The sequence below is a fragment of the Pteropus medius genome, unplaced genomic scaffold (assembly GCF_902729225.1).
Source record: "Pteropus medius unplaced genomic scaffold, Ma_sr-lr_union100, whole genome shotgun sequence".
NCBI classification, from domain to species: domain Eukaryota; kingdom Metazoa; phylum Chordata; class Mammalia; order Chiroptera; family Pteropodidae; genus Pteropus; species Pteropus medius.
Window position 1 is genome coordinate 5,758,164 of NW_024351731.1, and position 21,913 is coordinate 5,780,076.

The window sequence follows — 21,913 nt, forward strand, 5'->3', positions numbered from 1 at the left end:
GAGAGCTTACCATACGCAGACCCGGCTGTAAACAATGACATACAGTGTCATTTAACCCTTGAAAAAAATCCTACGAGGTGGTACTGTGATCATCATCCCTGTTTCACAGGCAGGAAACTGAGGCGCCCGGGGGATATGTAAGTTTCTCGAGGTCCCGAAGCCACTCCCTGGGGGCTGGTATCGGAACAACACTCCAGCGCACAGCCGCCCTCACGCTGATGAGCGCGTCTCCTCGCGAGACGTGAACGTCCCCCTGGAGTCACTCCGGGGACCCCCACTCCACGGGCAGAGCCTGCTCCGCGGCTGCTCACGGGGAGGCCCATCTGGGCCTGTGGACTCGGGAGACAGGCTTGGGATCCCTGGCCCATGAGTTAAATATTTCAAAATAAACATTAAAAGAACATGGAGACTTCTAAAACCTTGGACGACATTATAATATGAAAGGCCTGGCATCACAGCGTGTGGTGACAGGGAGACACAGACAAAGGACAGGTACTGACAGCTCGGAAATTAAGAAAGTACTGAGTTCCCGTCTTAAAGCAAGGTGGAAAGATACACGGTAGGGTCGCTGCCGGAAACACCTGCACGCAGAACGAGCCTGAGGCTTCTGGGGTCGCTGGGAAGGGGGTCGGTCTGTAGGCTCGGAGGGGGCCTCCATGGACGAGGAACAGCATCGCTGGGCTGTGAATAAACAGAGCCCCACGGAAACTTCCAGGCTCAAAAACGTGTGGGTGCTGACACCCTGCTGAGCTTCCCAGGGCAGAGGCTGCAGACAAGGTGACTGTCCCGTGTCTCCTTTGCCTGCCTGGAAGGAAACGGTGACCCTTCTCCCCTGGCGGCACTGGTGTTGGACACCTGCACCTCTGCCAGCTGGTTCCCCGACGGGGGAGGGTCTGCTCTGGCCTCGCTCTCCGACCTGAGCTGGCTGCACGACCCCGCCCGGGGGCGGCGAACTTCTCCTGCAGTGAGCAGTTTGGACCTGGCTGGTCGCACAGTCTCGGATGCAACCACTCGGCTCTGCTGTCCCCGCTCCAGTGGGTGAGAAAGAGCCACAGCGACTCGGCAGCAAGGCAGCGTGGCTGTCCCCACAGAACTTCACTCGGGGGTGCTGAGATGTGCGCTTCGCGTAGCTGACGCCACAGATACTATTGATTTCCCAACCATCGCGAAATGCAGCGCTCATTCTCAGCTCAAGGGCCAACACAAAAGCAGGAGGTGGCGCACGCGTCTGGCCCGTGGACCCCGGGCGGCGGGCCGCTGGCCCACACCTGTGATGGGATGCTTAAGGCTCGGCTTACTCGCCTGTCAGATGGGAACAACAGCGCTCAGGGGCCCTGTACCGGGAGATGCAAATGTGGGGGAAAAGGCATGAAAGTGCTTCGTTTCATCCACAATTGGTGACAACCGACGACGTGCAGCCACTTCTCTAGCTCTCAGGCTGTTGCAGCAATCCCCCCAACGCCCCGGAGACCTTTCACAGCCGAGGACGCAGGACACGAGGCAATCTGCTCACGATGACTCAGCGAGTGGGCTGGAGCCAGGACGGCGCGGGGGGCGGGGGGCAGCGTGAGGCTGGGGCGGGGACCTGCCCCTCATCCGGCGGCCGCGGGCTAGTTCATCCCGCAGCCCAGTGATCGCCGTTTGCTCAGCGGCATGACAGTGAAGACGAAAGCAGTGGCAGGGTGGACCCGGGCTGGGAAAGCGAGCGGGCACAGGTACGAGGGGTCTGCTCACACGGACGCCCGCCGTGAAGCTGCCCACTGGCCACGGCCAGGGGCTCCGTCTAGAAATGAGCTCAAATCCCCTGCTGCAAGTGCCCGGAGAAGCTGCACATCCTCGAGGGCACAGAGTCAAGGTCCTTCACTGCGAGGGCTCTGCTCGCTAAGCCAAAGTCACCAACCCGCTCACCACAACGAACAGGTGACGCCTGAGTCAACCTTCCATTTAATCACGAGAGGAAAAACACCCCTCCCCCTTCATTTTAAACAATCTTACTCCTTTAGGATAAAACAGTATAAAGTTCCACGCAGGCCGTGCCCGAGGTAGACGAGAAACATAAGACACTAAATGTGACTTTTACATTTCTCATTTATTAAGTGCGATCCCCAACTGCTTGGAAAAGGACCGTTACCACTACAGCTGCTGTTTCTCTAAGCAGTCGCTGTGGCTCTAACCGCCGTTCAGCCCCCCTCTCCGCTGCCTGGCTCCCACGCGAGGAATGATTACACGTGAGCACTGCACCTGGGCAGCTGGGCACGGATCTCCACCAGCCAGTGCTGTCGAGGGGGACTCATCTTGCTGAACGATAACATTTTGACATTATTTTCTATAACTCGAAGTTTTTAATAATGAAATCTAGAAAATTCGCTATGAGTACATACAACTCAAATTTACCACTGAGATGTAATAAACCTAGTCTTTCCGTGGCAGAGCCCCAAACGATTTTTAAGAGACCATCCGCTCACTCCATCACTTTCATACTTGTTCTGCCGGCTTAAAACCACATTTTGCCTTTCATGAAACACTGAACTACATTAAATCAATAAATAATTATCTCATATCAGTAACATGAATGTGAAAATAAATATTACCGTCCCCACTAATTTCATCTGCAGATCCAGGTGGCATGCAAAGAAAGGGGGCAGGGGAGGAAGAGAGGGAAGGAGAGAGAGGGAAGGGAGAAGGGGAGAGAGGGAAAACACTATTAAAATGACAAGTAAATCAAAGTGTAAGGAAAACAAAAAAATTACCCCCCAAAGTCTAATTCAAAGCTAAAAGAAAGATTGTAGCAGTAAGTATGTTTACTTGATTTAAGGCGTTATGCTAAATTTTAAGCTGTCAACACATTATACAAAGTTACATAGCAGCGCTTTAGAGTTTAAGTCAGTTTCCATAATACTAAGCAAAATTAATTAGACTGCCTCTCACAGTTAAATGTTAAAAATGGCTTCTATCCCCCTCAACCCTTGGACAGAAATGAAAACTACCAGTCAGTCGTGTGTGTGCTAAATGACGACCAGGGGACTAGCCCGGCTGGGGCTCCTCTGGTGAGCCCAGCCGTTAAGCAGTTAGTAAGGCACTTGAAGCTCTGATGACAAGTCAAGTTTCCATTTATATTTACGCAGCATTTGGAGAAATTCCTTTTCCATTATTACAAATAACCTTTGCTTTCCTGGAAAACCCTCCAAGTAGCCTGGCTACGGCATCCCTGAACAGCTGCCCCCAAAGCAGAAAAAGCGGCCCCCTGGGGCTCGTGGCCATTCCCCTCATCCAGCCGCATGCTCTATCAAATGCGAACACGGAGTATCCGCTGGCCCCCGGGATACAACACTAAGACCCATGATAGCACCGGAAGCTCCTCCTTGCCCTGCCATGCACGTACAAATCTGCAAACAGGCAAAGGAAAGTCCACTCTCAGGAGAGGAGCCCAAAGACCTGTATGCACACCCGCACCCCTGTCGCTGCTGGGCAGCGGGTAGCACACACGCGAACACCCAGGAAAGGTGCCTCTGCTCAGGGCCAGCTACAAGCGTGTAGTTAGGTCCGGGCACGGGCACTGTGGTTAGTGAGAGCTGTGCGAACGTGAGGGCAGTACCCGCAGGGGGAGGGTCGTGGGCACAGAAGACCAAAGGGAGAAAGCGCCTGGCTTTCTTAACTTTATGCTGGCAGTGACTGACTCCTGTACGAAGAGGCAGGAGAAGAAGAGAGAAAAACAGAAACATTATTTCAATTCAAAAGAAAACTTCCATTACATTTTAAGGTATAGCTATAAAAACATACAAAATTGCAACATTTTATCTGACTACTGACACAATTTCTTACTATGATTGACTTGGGCTTTAAAAACACATTAATATTTTAAAATGCAATCTTCTCTTTTAGCAAGATTAGCGCTAGAAACAAACTTTTAGCAAGACAGTAACAAGTCTCCCAGCTCCTCGGAGCCAGCCAAGTAGAGGTACAGGTATCTTTACAAATAACAAAACCAAAACAAAATGAAACAAGACAAAAAACAAAGACCGATAAATAATTCAAGGCACATCTAACATTCGACCATGAAAAAAAAAAAAATTGCAGGCAACTACCGGATCCTGCTTTGTGAAAGAGCTTTATGAGTCATTTCCCCCCAATCATCAGCAAAGACGGACTCACAGACCTTCAAATGCACCTTAAATAAATCACCTGAACATAAAAACCTGGTGATGAGGATGTCTGAACATGCAGGTTCCAAAGCGCCTACCACGAGCATCATTTATGCATCCCCGCCCCCGCTCACTACCCAGAAACTCATCGGAAATGCAACTGGATCGACGAGACCCATCGCAGACCGCCCCCCGGAGCTCGCAGCTCAGTGAGGAGATGGAGAAGCAGCGTCCCTGTGCGGTGACGGCGACGAGACAAATTAAAGCACAGTCAGACAAGGGACACACGACACAGCTCTGCGGCGGTGACACATGGCAGAAGAGACACAGGCGGCATGAAAATTTCACTGCAGACCCACAGGGACCCCGCCACAAAGATCAGGACGTCGGGTGTGGGCCCGGGGAGACGGCCCAACGCACGGACGTGATCGGCATGTCAGGGGCGGAGGAACGTGGAGGTGAACATAAAGTCCAGAAACGTCTCGAACGGGATGCTGCAGGCCCCACAACGTTTAAGGCGACACCGAGGCCCGACGCGGTCGGTCCCAGTGGGCCGGTCTTCTTCTGTCGCCTTCGGCTACGCAAGGGAAACGACGGCCCCCTTTGGCCAGAACTCAGCTCTGCTTCCCTCCTCGGACTGCTGAGTGTTGACGATGCTGAACTCTGCCCGAGCCACGTGTTCTGAGAAAAGGTCCTCCTAGCAAATCATCCAGCTGGGGGGTCGTGGGAATGTCCAGCCTCAACCACGTTCAAAACCAGGCCTTCCCCATGATGCTCGAACGAGAACACGCCACAGAACGACGTGTGGCTAGCGAGGCAGCGCCTCATCTTAAAAACTGGTGAATAAAGGGAAAGAACGAGGCAGTTTCCGTGTCTTTCCAGAAGGAACCATTCCTTAGGGTAACTGAGCAGCGGACGAGGGAAAGTTGTCTTTAGAAGTATTCCAGCTAAACGACTGACGAAGGAACGACAGAACTCACTTGTCGCCGGTCTGCGGCCCCAAACGAAATCTAGGCATGAACATCAGTAGCTGCCGAAGCCATCAGGTGAAATGCTCACAGGATCTCTATAGTGGCTGCATCGCAGACTGACCAAATCTACCGATGCATCTTAATGTCACAGAGACACACAGCCAGACGTCACATCACATCTCCCATGATGTAGTCTTTAAAAAAATCACTGAGCCTGACTGATCAAACTTCTCTCAATCTTAACAACTAGCTTGCAGGAGATGCAGGACTACAGGGCCCTGAGAGGAACGCACTCAACACGACATCACAGAGATGTGATCAGCCAGATCCAGAGGGTAGATAGGGAATGACAGCATGTCACAATTTCTTCAACAGATAAATTGCAATCAGGGAAAAGAAAAATAGAGTCCTACTGAACAGACTTAGGAGGAGACAGGAGACGCAGGAAACCAAGGTCAACCAGCACTGCGTACCTGACTCTTAGACACTTTACCATTACTGGGGAACGTGTGTTTCTGTAATGGGGTGGAGGCACCGAATCTGGGTGATGAGCACCTGGAGATCATCACACAGTTCCGTTCTCTTTACGCTGTATGTCTGCAATTCCCCACGATAAAAAGTTGTAAAAATTAAACATTCAAAAGCTTAATAATATTCATTCATTCATACGATTTCTTGCTTGTAAAAGTATCAAATATTTTTGTCCTGACTCATGCAGCTAGATTTTAATAAATTACACAATTATTCTGCAGCCACAACAGGCTACAAACTGGGGGGCAGGGGAACCTCAAGATTAAATTCTAGAATTTATAGCTTAAAAGTTTTGAACTGTCCTTTAAAATTTTTCTCTGTAAAGGAAATAAATAACAGGGCCTTTTGATAGTAGCAATATTTGTTTTTATACATAGCGAGATGATGCTTGGGCTTCTCTGTGTGGCCGGGGAGAGTCTGCAGAAGACAATATCCTCTGTGAATTTGTGCTGTTCTTATTACTGCTCTGCTTTTCACCTGGGCTCCTTTTCATGGGAAAGTGTCTCCAGCCACTCCCTGCCAGGGGCCCTCTGGGTGTATGCAACGTGCCTGCCACTGAGAGGTCAAGTTCAATTCAAGGGTACTACTTTACAACGTGTGCCGTGGACGCTTCAGTATCTATAGGATGCCAGAGTATTTTTCTCAACTCTTTTCGAAACCAGAGAGGAGAGGGATGGGATTCAGCTGCACCCTCAGATCCTAAGAGGCAAAGAGCATTCAAATGGTGTGATGCGGGGATGCGGAGGGGGGGGGGGGATGCAGACGGGGATGCGAGTAGTGGGGATGCGGATGGGGGAATTCGGAGAGGGGGATGCAGAGAGGCAAAATGGGGAAAGGAGGCGCACACTGGGGCAGTCTGATCAGTCGCTTCTGTATTCACCCACGGCACGGTCAGCCATCCTGTCTCTCCCCGCCCAGGGACAACTGTCAGCCTCCCACCGCTGAAGTGAGAAGAACTTCCGGCAAGCCAGGTGCTGGGAACCGGCCAACAGCATCGGATGATACTTACCACTCTGAACACACCAACGATCAGGAGCACTGATTTGATTAAATTATGTCATGCAGCATATAATTTACAGAAAGTAACCTTGCACGTACTAGGTGACAATACTCTAAACTGGGACACTTTTTAAAAATTCCTGAAAGCTGGCGTTTAAATCAAGCTTACAGCAGACAGACGACCTCGTAAATCACGGCATTGTCAACACTGAGCCTGGGATGTAAAGCAGCGCCTTCAAACCCGAAAAGAAGGCAGACTTTCGAACGTTAACGTGTCAGAAGTGACTCGATCCTGTGCTGTCCCCACAAATGGGGACCATGCTGGAGCCACGCCCTCCTCCAAGCACTGCTCCCTTTCTCCCAGGACACCATCCGGCTTCCTGAAAGCATGGGCGCGGGCTAAGGAGAGGCAAGGGGTCCTGGAGCCCAAGGCCAGGCCTAGGCCAGGCTCCCTCCTCTGGCTGCGATGCGAGCCGGGCAGGGACACCGTCTCTGTGAGCCGCACCCCTCACCTGTGAGTGGAGACACTGCAGAAGACTGTCCTGACGTCTACACCAGGTGGCCTGTGAATGTGCCGGCTGTAATCTGAGCCTCATTCGTAGGTAACTACTTACGTGTGCAAAGCAGCGACCTAACAGTGACTAACAGACCTGGTTCAGAGGGCATGGACAAAAAGAGAAAAAAGGCAGTAACATGTGGACTGCGTACACGCCACCGGACCACATTTCCCAGAACCTCACGGTTTACAAACTGCTTCTGCACGTAGAAAGTGGTCGGAGGACCTGTGATGCAGCAGCTTAACGGAAAGAACATGTTCCATCTTGCTACGCATATTTTAGTTTAGAGCAACTGTCACCCACTGACTTGAAAAACCTAAAAGTAATTTCATGTAATGGGAATGATGCTGAAAGGCCCATTCCGTTTGCTCTCGATTATGAACTAAACCAGAAGAATCTGTTGCAAAGTAAAAAATAATGTTTTACTGCCTCCCTCAGAAAAAGTGCGACCACCACTGGGTGACCGAACAGGTGCGTGTGTGCGTCCTCAAGGGCTCAGCAGAGGCCTCCGAGCAGCGCGTGCCCGGCAGAGAAAGGCCACCACGCTGGCCTCCCCATCAGAGAAGCGACAGAAAAGCTGCTGACACCTGTCGTCTCGTCGCGTGTGACCCAGGCGTCCGGCAAGGGCCCCGTGACAACGGAGCAGCAGCACAGCAGCACCCCAGCTGAGCCTCAGCTCTGGTCATGCCTGAGGCTTTACTCATTGATTGAGGGCCTGGTTTAATAAAACAAAATACTAAAACACGAAACCAACCAAACCAAACCAGTTGATTCCTTCAAAACACTTACAATTAAGCCTCATTCACTGATTTTCTCCTTGCAAATATCTGCGTTCCTGGGGGTTCTCACTCAAGAGCCCGTCCGGATCCGGCCTCCCTCCCTCCCTGACCACATGTGCAGACCCCTTGCGACATGCACCGGCCTTCCTGAGTTCTATGAGCACGAGTTTCCCCAAAACTGATTCGGCTAAAATAATCACTTCAGGCCCTCAGAACAATGTGCCCAAGGAAATACATGTTTTGGTAAGATGTTTCTGTAAACCTTACTTATTTTTAGAGAAACCTTGTCTAGATTTCCAAGATAAACTCTCCATGCACTTGACATCAACTGTAACTGACCTTACTGAAGATGATCTAACTAACGGCATTTCCTCTGCACTGAAACGTGGAGAGCCCGGTGTCTCGTCTCCGGCACGTAAGGAGACACTCAGCTGATTTACCGGCCAGGGAAGTGATGGAGACCCTCATCCTTCCCGCTGCGGGCCTCCGCGCTCCTGGCCTAAAACCTCCTAGAAGTGCCCAGGATGGTTCACAGCGCACAGTGACCGTCAATGTGCTCGCCAGTGCTGAGGCATCCTGCCTTTCTTCCTGGGCTCCGGCTACCTGAGGGCATGCGTCTAAGTCCCACACAGGCCCAGGCCCTGCTCGCACCAATGCATTTAAAAACACTGCCAAGCACATAGGTCCCAGGCGATAAACGAGAGCAAACGGAACGGGCCTTTTCCTGTGATGGGTTGGGGGGTGGTCTAGGGGACAGTCACACCCACTTAGAGGCTGGAGAGGTGTCCAGCGGGCTGGAGGGCTCCAGGGAAGAAGAGGCTGGCGTAGTCAGGAAAGGCCTCTAGGAAGCAGTGACGTCTGAACCTGGCTTTGATGGTCAGAGAAGACCCTCTTGGGTGGGGATGGAAGTGGGCGTCAAGCAACCTCACTTCCCTGCCCTCGTACTGGGGTGAAGCCCTTCAGGAGGTCCTGCAAGGCGACAGAGCGGGGGGCACAACCGACCGTGCTCCAGTCCTGGCTCCGCTGTTGACGAGTTTGTTCACCCTCTGCATTTCCTTTCCAGCCCTGCCTGCCGCAGCTCCTAGCCTGTACCCTCTGCCACCTCGGCTGCGCTGGATGCGCCCAGCTCCCGCTCCGGGGCCCAGTGCTCACGGGCCCCTAGTGCCTGCAGTCTCCGCCTCTCACTTCACGCAGGGACCTGCCCGCCTGTCACCTGCTCGGCGACGTTCCCGGACCACATTTTAAGTAACTGCTTTAGCTCAGCGCCGCTGGTCTGTCTCCTCCACAGGACATCGGTGCCGTAACGGGGGGGATCGGCTGTGCTCACGACCGTGCCCAGCGTCCAGAACGGTGCCTGGCACACAGCAGGCACTCAGTGTCTGCTGACTGAATCAGTGCAAAATGGGAAATGTAAAACGGAGTGCTTTCCAGCTCGTGGGGTTCGCTAGCGGTTGGAGGAGGTGGAAGGTGGCAGAGGAGCACAGTCACGGCCAGTGCACGGGAGGGCGCTGCGGCCCCAGTCACCGGCCTGCAGAAGGCACGGGCTCCATGCGGGAAGCAGACGCAGAGCCCGCGGGCACTGGGGCGTGGGGGGGGGGGCTCCCCACTCTCACCGCACCCACAGGGTGCAGGGCAGGTCGCGAGGTAAAAAAAGAGCCTCGGGGCTTGGTGACAGGACCGGTTTTCCAGGTATTCCTTCAGAGCTTGCTGGGCTGGCGAGGTGTCCTGTTTAGTCTCTGCGGAAGATGGATGATCACCAGGCCTGCGGGTCCGGCCCCCTGGAGTGAGCAAGCGGCAGGCGGAATGACGAAGGAGCGACGGGGATCTCAAACCAGTGCCGGCACGAGATACCCACTGGACACGGGGCACTCTGCCCGCTCCCCTGGTTACCAGAGCGGTGGCCCTCCGGGAGGCAGTGCTGCTGACTCTGAGGGGCGATGATCAGAAAACCCCACGATGCAATAGCTCAAGCAGGACGAGGAGAAAGAAGGGGGCCAGCGGGGCAAGTTCCCAATTTCATCCGGCTAGAAAGCATGTGGGAGGGGGAGGGAGCGCCACCCTTCATCTGCTGGGACGTAATCGATTCCTGGAACCTTCTGACCGCACAACCGCCCGTCTCCTTAAGTAAGCGTGGTGGCCGTCAGTCAAAGAACATCGAGAGGGGACTGACATCTGCACCTCTGGTGACGGGGTGAGTAGGAAGACATGATAAAGGCAGGAGCACAAAGGCAGGGCTGGCCGCGAGAGATGTTCCAGAGCAGTTCCAGAAAAAACTCAGAACTGAGGACACTGACTCAGGGGTTCAGGGACTCGAGAGGAGGCCCGAGACCTGGAGGTTCCACACGGACCCGTTTCACGTCAGCACTGGCTGAAGAGCCCTGATGAGCCCGACAGGCATCCTGGCTCCCTTCGACCAGCAGCACATGTGGGGCACATGCAGGGCACACACAGGCACACATGGGCTCACCCGCACGCCGGGGCCTCACGCCTCACGCTGCTCCTAGTCCAGTGGGCGACACCCAGACACGGATGAAGTACTCAGCCAGCTCAAGCCTCATCTGCTCTACCGGATGCCCAGCGAGTGCTCTCTCCACTGGGTCAGCACCCCCACCACCTGGCACGTGGTGGCCCTTCTCCCTCCAGGGAGATCACAAGCTCCCCGAGGACTGGCTCACATCTGCGGGATCTCCCGCTCCCACCAGGACTGAACGAGGATGAGTTACAAACGCCAAGGCTGAGCACATCTCGGGGCTGCAGCGTCCCCGATTAACGGTGCGTCTGAGACCGTGCCGGCAGCCCCGAGCCCGCTGGGCCTCCAGCTCTCAACCCTCCGCGCCACCCTGTTAGGAAGCGGGCGATGACTCAAGCCGTACTAGCCAACACGTTTGTCACACACTAGTTCACCACCAGAGTACCTCTGCCAAGCATCTAAATACGCACATGAATATCTCTTGAGAGGAGCTTATGGGACATTTGTGCAGAATAAGAGAACAATGAGCAATGACATTTGTGCTTTGGCACACGAGAAGAATCCAGTCACCGACTGCGCAAAAGCACCAAACTTAATTGCAGAAAAAACTAACTCAAGGCAAATTAAACCAACAGGAATTAGGTTTCTGGTAAGTCAGATGGTCAGATACTAGAGTTCAGAGGAAGCTACCCCATGTTTAGAAATGCAACACATAAATCTAAAACCAGGGTACGTGTGTGAATACATATACATGCATACCTATATATGCGTGTACACGGCACACATGTACTATGTATACACACGTAGATACACTTTTACACACACACACACACACGGGTCCAAAGAAGATGTTTTTTCCTTTTTCTCCCCTTTCCTGCTTTCCACATTTTCTATGGGGAAAAGACACATATATTTTGAAAACATACCACGGAAAGTACATCACACTCATCACACCCACGAACGAAGGGTTAACATAATGCTGATGCCAGTATCCTAACTATATTTTCAAAACAGCAATATTCAAACATCATTTTATGTTAATTGTGAAAGACAAAAACTGTTTAAAAAATGTTTCACGTATCTTGAACTTCAGAAAACAATATACAAAGTATATTCTGTTAAATTCTGCTGAATTGCAAAGAGAAATTACAATGGCAACTTCAAAAGTAAAAATTTTCACTCTAAATACGATCGACATGACAGTAAAATTGAAAAACAACTTGAAATTCTATCTAATCTCGAGTCATCTGGCATCATACGCATACAGCTCGTGGAGAAAAAGTCTACGAGCCACACTTAAGCCTATTTCATGAGGGTAAATTATGCGAAGTGGGCAGTCAGAACATTTGACTTTGACAAGCTGTCCCAGGAAACGTTGCCACCGTGCACACGAGCAGCCGTCTGCCATACGGTGCTCCCGCTGCCACACCTGCCGTGGGTGCGTCCCCCACACAGCCTGCTCTGCGGCGTCTGCGAGGAGCCTCTTACCTGACACGGAGACCGCATGTGTCCGCACGCCCTGCTTGTCACTGTTGGCCAGCCTGCAACAGAGATGCACACCGCTGTGAATGCCACCCTCTCAGGCCCAGGCGGCGCCGCTCCCTCCGTCAGCACTGCCGGCAGTCGGGGGGGCCGGGCCGTGTCCCATGGGGGCTGACATGCCAGAGCGCAGGCTTTTTACAAAATCGGGTTCTACCACTTAAAGCCCTTAAAATAACCACCTGCCTTCACGTTTTAAATATCAGAAATCACGACAGACAACTGAAGTAACGCTGACCTGCTCTGAGAGAGCAACTTGTAACAGTGACTTAAAACGTTGCAATACCACTGAACGTGGTGGACGGGTTCTGTAAAACGCTAAGTTTAAATGCCAGGCGGCAGGGGGACTGCCCAGAGTTACGCAACGGAGCGGGGGAAGCACCTAGAAGTGAAATTTGCTCTCTAAAACATAATTTGAAACACTGTTGTCCAGCTGTTCCTTCTTAAACTCGGCACGTGTAAAAAGCAGGCCCTACATTCACATGTGTCATCATTTAGACTGGAAAAAGGTGAGCTTAATGTACCCGGCCACTTGTTTCAGGAGATGGCTTAATGACATTAGTGTTTTACATGTTGACCCACATAAAAGTCTCACCAAAGGTTTTACTGACGTTTTAAATACACAAGTTTAGTTCAGTTTCAAATTTTTGGAAAGAATAAAACACAAAGAATAAAGGCACCCTACCGTCTTTAGATGTCAAAGTTACTTTGATCTTTTTGTAAAAGGAAACTTTTTCCAGGTACATAAGCATTTACTATAGAAGCACCGAATAGAAATTTTTGTAGTACGTAGAATTCGTACTAGGAAATATTAGAATGAAAATCATTCTTGAGAACTGGAAAGATTCAGTGTGCAACTGAAAACCCTGTATAATGAATGATTATAGTACAAAGCCACAGAATTGAGTTACTTTTATTGAATTTTCTAAATATGTGAAAAACCTTTTTCATAAAAGTTTAACAAAAGTTCTTTTCTGACAAATCATCAGTTTCTCTTGCATCGCGGCTACCTCTGAACTGCATTCATGGGAGAGTCACAGGGTACAGACTCGTAAGAAGGTACCATCTGCTTCCACATTCTGCTGCTAACATACTGGGGTCCCCTTCGCCACACCGCCTCTGCCACTGAGTCATCCCACTCACTCCGGTGTGGATTTCGCTGCCCTCTGATCAACAGTGGTAACAGGAGCTGCTGCTCCGTTAAAGTTTGCTTTATTCGATCAGTTTTTCTAGTATCTACGACCACTTCTAACCTACAAACTTCTTCACTCACTTTTACATCTATGCTTAAGATTCCTGTGTTTTAAACTTCAAAGTCACCCCTTGAAGACTCCACAACTGAAGGTCCTCTGAGCATGAGTTCTGGGCCTGATATGGGACATTAATAAATATTAATATTGCTGAGCCTGTGAAGCACACTGCCTAACAGCTCGAAGCAAGCTGGCCTCCTCCACCCCTCCACGCACCTGCACAGCTACTGTGTCCGTGTCAGGTCTACGACACCACGTGACCCTGGCCTTCGACAAGGCCACAGGGGTGTGGACAAGCAAAGAGTCCCTGTGAAGTGTGACACACTACGGTGAAGTAGGCGTTACGGGCAAACACGCAGGGATGCTCCCAGGAGCAGGGGGCCTTGGGACGTTTCCAGGGGAGGGGACGAGGATGACACCAGCCAGGCGAGCAGGGCCCGGCCGAGGACGAGGGGGCGGTGGGGAAAAGGAGGGTGGCGTGCTCGAGCACCTGAAGGACGCCAGGGCGGCTGAGGAGCAGTGGCATGAGGCTAGACGGGCGAGCAGGGCGGCAGCCACGCAGGACCCTGCCAGCTGGCTCAGGGAGGCCGGCACTCGTCCCCAGAGCAACGGCGAGCCTCGCGAGGGCTGGACTGAAGACAGGTCCCTCACAATGTAGGACCGAGTGGACAGAACGACGCGCAGGGAGAGAGGTGAGCAGTAAATGTCAGCCCAGTGGGCACGGACTGCTGTCCTCTGAGGCTGTCCTTGGGGATGTGGACTTCAGGGGGTTCCCACTGCCCCCAACTGATGGCACGACAATGACGTCGCTGTGCCCAAACGGTCCGTAGGAACGCAGTTCACGCTGGGCTCCTGCGGGTAGAGTCTGCACATTCCCAGGCCCGGCAACCACCTGGGCACTGCGTCTCTAGCGGCTTCCTGGGCCAGCGACACTTCACACGTGATCGCAACTTCCTGCTAGCGGAAGCAGGGGTTTCCTCCCCGAGTTCGCCGGGAGAGGGCCCTTGGGAGCCTGCCCTGCCTCCCCGGGATGTCATCCCTGCGCCTTCTCCCTGTGCTGGTTCTGCTTTGTGGTCCTCTGCTGTAAGACAGCCGTGAGTGTGACCCTATGCTGGGTCCTTTCTAGAGAACCAAGAAACCTGGGGGGGTCTTGGGGACCCCGACACAGGAGTCTACTGGATAGCCCGGACAGGGGACAGCGATAGGCACAAGCAGGGGAAGGACCCCGGGAAGGCAGCAGGTGGACGGACCTGATGGGTTCAGGAAGCGGAACTGAAGGAAACAGCGAGGGGCGGTGATGGGGCAGAGGGCAAGGACGGCAGAGAGGGTGCTGAGCCTCCCAGGGGAACGCGTCCTCTGCAGGTGCCCGGGACTCTGCTCGCAGCTCTGTCACTCAGCGCATGGCTGCACGCGCGGACTGGCCTGCACGTCCGCGGGCCACGGCTCACTTTCGTTGGGTCCCGCACTCGGGGCACACTGGCCGAGACCAGAGGTGGTATTAAATAAGTTTTCCTGGCATCACTATTCGATTTTTAAAATTTTATAGATCAACGTAACTATTACAACATTTATGAACCAAACAAGTAAAAAATTAATGTAAATTACTTATTTTCAATTTTCTTACTTGGAAAACAACCAGAACAGTACCTATTTTCAAGTTCTTATAAAGACTAGCGATGGCTATAAAGTAACCTCCACCGCCTCCTCAGCATTATCACGATGATGAGTCTCAAGCCCCTTCCAAACTTACAACAAAGGGAAAATTCATTGCAGATACCTGATTAAACCTAAATACATCATGCGACTTACAACCGACTTCCTACTGGAACTACCTGCTAATTCCCTATTGTCGAATGTGGAAATCTGACCGTCTAGGCAAGCGGATAACAAAACGCAGTGATTTCCTGGCAGTTTCCAGCACAGGGAGCAACAACATGCACGAGGCAGCACTTACTTTGGTATCGATGGCAAAGCCCGTTCGCCTTCTGTGGAAAAAAAAAAAAGAATGGTGAGGTCCCTTCCACTCCTGAAAAGATCATGTGCAGAAATCGGGGGGAAGGATGAGTGGCGGCCCAGCACTTCCGCCAACAACTCTTAAAGGAAGCTGATGCTATTTCAGGCTTTCTGGTTTCACTCTCAATATTTGTAACAAACGTCAACTGGCAGCAGGCGCGTATGGTGACGAGGTCCTGCCTAACGGAAACAGCGCGCTCAGGTGGTAACCTGGGGGGAGATGTCCTTCCAGGAGGCTCCAGAACATGAGGCTCTCTTCCGGTCAAGGTCAGCACTCTGACCAAGGACCGAACATGCTCATGAGCAGCGTCACCCAAACCTGTGCAGAAAACACACAGAAGCGCAGACGCAGACGCACGAAGGGGCGGCCTCCCGAGGGACGGACGTGGCAGAGGAGCCCAGGAGCCAGAGCGGCCGTCCAGAGCACGCTGCGAGCCCTCCACCCACCACGGTCGCCTCCCGCCAACGACCGGCGGGCCCATCCCTCTGGGCAGTGACTGGCTCCCGCTGGTCTCGTCACAGCGAAGATCAAGCCTCTGTTAAGTGACTGGGGCGACACTCCTCACCCTTGCTCTTGTAAAGCAGGCAGCATGGCAACCGCTGGTTTAATCTCTTTTATCTGGATGAATCCAGAAGGCTCGTTACTACCAGAATCATCTTCTACACATATAAATTCATCAAGTCACTCCCCTGCTTAAAACGTGAGTCTCTCCACAGCTTTTAGGATGAAATGCCAGCACCTGGGCTTAACCCACAAAGCACTTAACCCACATCTTTAGGTGCGTCTGTGGGATGGGGGTAAAGGCAGGTAGGTGTCCGCCTACCACCCACGTCTCTGACGCCTTCCCAGGCAGCTCCTCGGTAATGCCCCCGGTGTGGTCACATATACTGTCTGCCCAAAACGTCCCTCCTCGCGTCTGCCCTTGAACTCGGCCCCATCAGCTCCCTCCGCCTCCAGACGGCTCGCGTTGCCTTCGGCACACTCTCCAGTCCTTGCCGTTCCCTGACCCCGCGTGGCCGCACGCTGTATCTCCGTGGGCACGCCATGCTGCCTTCACACGTTCTGCCCCTTAGAGATGCTCTTCCGTCTGGTGGAAGCATCGTTCTTCAATCTTTCCAAGCTCGATTCGAGCACGGCCTCCTTCCCGGAGCCCCTCCCGGAACACCCAAGGCTCTGGACAACGCGCTTCCCTCGCGTCAGATATTCGAAGGTCAGACTGACCCTGCCCATGGGGGTCCCTGACACCTAGTGCAGTACCTGGCGCCCGAGGCTCGCAGACCACTGTTTGGTAAACGAATAACTAAATCGGCGCTGGACCTCGAGTCAGCGGTTCTTTCTGAACAACTGTTTATTTACCTATAAAGACAAAGATCGAACCGCCTCGTTTGCAGGGAGAGCTGTGAGCTTAGACAGCAAAGAACACGCACATCTCCTGCATCATACCGTCCACGCTTCTTCATTCCTAAGACGCTGATATCCAAACTTCAAGCAAAATAACCAAGTTCTACACCATGAAGCTCAAACTCAGAACACCGGGAAAGCCTGCGATGAGCCTCTGCCCCGGGGATGCCGCCCCTGCCCCTCCCACCCCGCAGTGAGCACTGCCAGGGCCTTTCGCCGCGCCCGCGGCTTCTGCCTGAACTGCTGAAAGTCTTCCTTCCTCGGAGGGGAAAAGCGGTTATTAAGCATACGGTGAACACAGACTTCCTAAGCAGCTGTGCGGGAGGGGAAAGGAGGCGGCGAAGGAGGTGAGCAACACCGGAAGGATCTCGGGGGCACCTTTCCAGCGAGCGAGAAGGAACAGAATACTGAGCAAGACGGCGGCTGACACACTGACAGCAGCATCACAAAAAAACGAGAACTCACTAAAATGCCCAATTCTAGGAGTTACTTCTTAACATTTCTTTAAATTTATAAGTTGAACGTGACTTCTCATGTCATTCACGTGGTATGTACATCATTTCACTGAATAAATAAATTCTTTAGGAATAAGGGTGTGCATTGTATGAACCTACATTTTTATTTTGATTTTTAGAATCGAGGCTTTAAATTTTGAATAAAAGATTTTATCTACTTTTTTTAATTAAATGATTAAGAAAAAATTACAGAATCATTGTAATAAATCTAAACCATAAAGGTATACAATGTGGGGGAAAAAACGGAAGAGTTGAAGGCCCCCAAATACAACTGCACCCTCCTTAGAAGCAGCACTGTGCACCTGAGCACGTGCCTGCCCAGACTTCCTTTACGCGTGTACACGCACACACGCACACACACATGCAGGGTGGATGTACACGCACACACACGTGCATGGAGCTTTCCCACACGACGGCAGCACTGTGTCACCTTAACAGCCAGACGCTGCTGCATCAGGTGACCGTGTTCCCTCGTTTATTCACTGACCCCGTCCTGTGGATGCTTAGGTTGTTTCTAACTTTGCGCGGTGACAAACACCGAGTGCCCATGCTGTACCAGTGGTCCTGCAGGCCTGATTCCTAGGAGGTGGCCCGCTGGGCAGAGAGCCCCTGCTGCACTGTCCTCCGAGCCCGCTGTGCCAAGTCACAGTGGCGCCAGCAAGGGGTGAGGGTGCGTTCTCCAACAGCCTTGCCAAGAATGGGCAGCGTCGGTCCTTCACCAATGTGAGGCGCCGAACAGTGTGCACTGTCTGCGTCCGTGTGCTCACCGGGCAGCTGCGTGTCCGTTCTTCTATGAGGTGGCCATTTGTAAAGGCACAGGGTTATCTTACTCAATGGGCTGGACGCGCTCTTGAAAAATAAAGACGTTTTAATTCTTCTCTGTATGTTACAAATGTTGTCCCCTGTATCATAGGTTTAAAAATATCTTTTACTAACAGAAGCATTTCCATACTTACATAAAAAAAAAACTCTATTCATTTGGTTCCTTATATCGTCCCCTCCTCCTCTGCAATGTGCAGTATTTACTATCGTCCTACATACAGACTATTTCCTTAAGAATGATGAAATGATGATCCTACATTAATGTGCATAATCCTTTCCTTTGAGAATTTTATTAAAATTAAAAAATTGCCATTGAGCTGTCCTATGGGTAAGAGACAGATTAGATAACACCCCACAGTAAGGACCAAGGTCACATAGAGACTGGTGGACTTGGTTCAGGACATTTGCCTTGTGGCTCTTATTATATTTTCCGACCCATTAAGTGCCACCTTGAAAAGCACTTTATAAACTCCAAGCGATGAGGGCAGATCATGAAACTGACACAGTGCGGCTGGGCGCACTCAGAGCTGCCACAGAGAACTTCCGAGTCGGGTCACTTATGACTGCCACACTCCGTTACGCGGCCAAGCATGCATCCTACGTGGCTCACCACTAAGCAGTTTATGATCCACAGAAGACGGATGGCTACGTACATAACTGCTATTTAAAATACAGCACAAGGAAAACAGTACATCAGAGCTGGAGAAACATGTTTTGCCTTTATGTACTTGAAATTTTAAAAAAATCCAAATTAAAAAATGCACGTATGCTCTCGTCTACATGTTTCTGAATACAGTCCATTAAACATGTTTGACTTAAGATATCATTTCGATTAGGCAATATAGCATCACTTTAGGTATCTATTATAATTCATCCTATAAAGACAACATGAAATTGGCAACGACCAATGCTCTGTGAGACGCATTTTCAGTTATGTTCTGTTCATATGAATGAAAAACTTAATATACCTCATTTCCCTAGATTTGATATCAAAATATTTCTCCCTAGAGAAGAAAAAAAGCCAATTAAAAACCAACAGAGAAAGATGTTGATGCTTTAAACATGGAATGGCTCATTTAATGCTTAATGTCTGGCTGTTTTTTTTTAATGTGTACCAACAAACTGTTAAAGAACGTTTTGGTAAATTAGCGTGAAATTTAAAGAACTATTTACTAAAAAGGAGACGGACACTATGTCATATTTAACTGCTCACAAAACACTATCTCTACCAGAAAGAATTCTCTCAAAACATTTAAGTAATATTTGCAAGGTATCTACCTCTGTTTCCTGCACAAAATGAAAACTCAAGAGCTTGTGGCTGCAAAAGTTTTACCTGAGAGGCCTTCAGACATTTCTAAAACCAACTTCGTCACTGTATTTCCTATAAAGAAAGCTACAACAAACATATGCTATGTCTTAGGAAGAAAGCAAACTAACAGGCTTTATTGGTGTGATCACAGCGGGGAAAACGTTTCTGCTGAGTTGGCCACATCCTGGAAGCCTTTATGTACTTGAAATTTTGTACTTACTGGCCTGTTGGTTTAGCTATTGTTTCCAGGACACACATCATGACACTGACTTTTAAACAATGGTTCCAATGATTCCTTCACAAACGCATATACCCACACACACAATCTTCCACACACACCCACACACACACTCACTACCCACCCACTCACCTACCCACTCCACACACTCACCCACCCACCCACACACTCACCACCCACACACACACTCACTCACCCACCTCCACCCACATGACTCCCCACTCCCCACACATCCACTCACCCACCCACACACACACACACTCACCCGCACACTCACACCCCCTGCACCCTGCTCTGTCGCACGGGGCACTGCCTGCTGGGGAGGCTGGACGTTCTGCTGTGTTTTTCGTCCTCTGTCGTCTGCTTCCCTTGTGCTTTTCTATATCCTCGTCACTACTGAGCCCAGCTCGGCTCACGTGGACACACAGCACTCAGCCCTTCCGGGCTCTTTCCTCCGGAATCGTCCTCGTCACGGAGGTGTGTCCACCTGCCACAGAGCCACCTGCGTTACAGGGGCCAGCACGCTGTAGGGCTGGTATCACTCTTCTCTTACAGACAAGGAATCTAAATGTCAAGGTTCACAGAGTGTGTCGAGATCACACGGCAACTAGCCGCGGTGATGGGAACAAAAACCTACGAACAGTGACGTGCCAGGCTCGGCTGCAGTTCGCGCATGAGGTCGCTTATGCTCCCGGCTCCCGCAGAAGCCAGCACCACTGTTCGTGCCGCAGACAAGGAGCTGAGGCACAGAAAGGTTAGGCAACTCGCAGACGGCAGCACCGAGACGGACGCGCGCGCACGCGGGGCGGACAGCCTGCTTCCAAGCCCCGCCGCCCTCCCGCCGCCCTCCCGCCGCGCTGCTCTCCTCCCGGCAAAGTTTTCGCTGGGTTACTTCGGAAGTCCAGACCCTCTGAGACACCCCTTCTTACTGCCTTGTAAAAAGCCCACATCATGTCTGAAGGGGTACAGCCTTGTTTCCAGGACAGTTCTTCATCCTAATCATTCATTTCACATCATGACCGAGAACTAACTTTGTTCATGGATGTACAAGAAAAAAGCTTTTGAGTTGTATAAAAAAAAGGGAGAAGAGACTTTATTCACGAGTTGTAAGAGACACTTTAAGAAAAAAAAAAAACCTGAACATAATCCCGAAAGCTTATCTAAAGATACTAATGGTAACCTAGAAAATACTCCAAGTATGTTGCTCAAAACGCAGTAGCTTTCCGTGAGCTCTATTCCAAGCCCAGCTCTCAGGCGGTGAGCTGGATCCCTTCCCTGGGAAAACGAGAACACGGATGTGCCGGGCTGAACCCCGCGTCTGGTCTTCGCGTTACAGACTCACTGAGAAGAGGGGTCGCAGGCTGTCGGGGGTCGGCTCGCGAACAGCTCCGTGGGAACGCGCACACAGAAACAGCAGCTCACCTTTCTGGGGTCTGATGATAAAAGACTGCGTGGCTCCATTCACCAGCCGGCAGTATCCATCTATCAAGTCAGCCATATTCTCAGCGATGGTTAGGGATGGCGCTGTCACTGTCAGAGGCTGAAAAGGGGAAAAGACCAAGAAAGAGCCGGTATTGTTCTTTCCGATAATCAAAGGGACAGCTGCGCTATGACATCAGATCTCTAGAGACACTTGCAAACAGAGAAGGGTGGGGGCGAAACGAGATTTGTCGTAAGGTTTGAGTCAAAAAAGAAGTTTGATATTTAAGGACGCTATTCCTAGAATATGTGACAGAAGGCAAACCCAGATGAAAACGAAAAGAAATCACTTAAACTGAGACTCGCTTTCTGGAACAAAAGGAAGTAAAAAAAATGTTTTCCTTCAGGATGTCTGGCCTCTCTGGCACACTCTAATTAAGGGAAGAATTTAGACAATCAGCGTTTATTTTAGTAACTAAACTAATGTGAAGTAATTTTTTATAAACCATCCATCATAATTTTTTTAACATTACAGAAAATTAGTCAGATTTCATTATTTTTAGCACGCATAGCGTGTTCTGCCTAAGAGCTTAGAAATCACTCTGATACAAAACATGCGATTTTGACAAACTTCCTGGAGACCTATCATTGTTACCCAGGAGACAGATAGTCAAACACGTATTTTACTTTCAAATACGGGCGTGTGCTCATTCATGTAGTATTCACAATGCCCTCGGTGAACCGTTATTTCGCCTGCATCATCTTCATATTATTTGGAGGAAAAGCAACAGGAAAGGACAGTCTGAAAATGACGGTGCCAAACAGGAACCCTCCCCTCACAGTACGGTTCAGGATTTTAAGGCATCATCTGTTTAATTCGAAGAATCCAATGTACTTCCCGAGCCTCGGAAATGCCATGACCTGAAGAGACAGGCCGAGGGCAGGTGAGGTGGCTCA

General features: G+C 51.0%; 1 protein-coding gene across 6 annotated transcripts in view; it reads right to left on the reverse strand.

Annotated features, from left to right (window-relative positions):
- Positions 1 to 21,913, reverse strand: part of PTK2 (protein tyrosine kinase 2) — a 168,961-nt gene that overhangs the window by 52,634 nt on the left and 94,414 nt on the right. For all 6 annotated transcript variants that reach the window (XM_039845918.1, XM_039845917.1, XM_039845912.1 and 3 more), the window contains 3 exons: positions 20,960 to 21,077; positions 15,193 to 15,223; positions 11,938 to 11,990 (listed from right to left, as the gene is read on the reverse strand). In XM_039845918.1, coding sequence (XP_039701852.1) covers positions 11,938 to 11,990; positions 15,193 to 15,223; positions 20,960 to 21,077 — 202 coding nt within the window. The remainder of the gene's footprint in view (positions 1 to 11,937; positions 11,991 to 15,192; positions 15,224 to 20,959; positions 21,078 to 21,913) is intronic.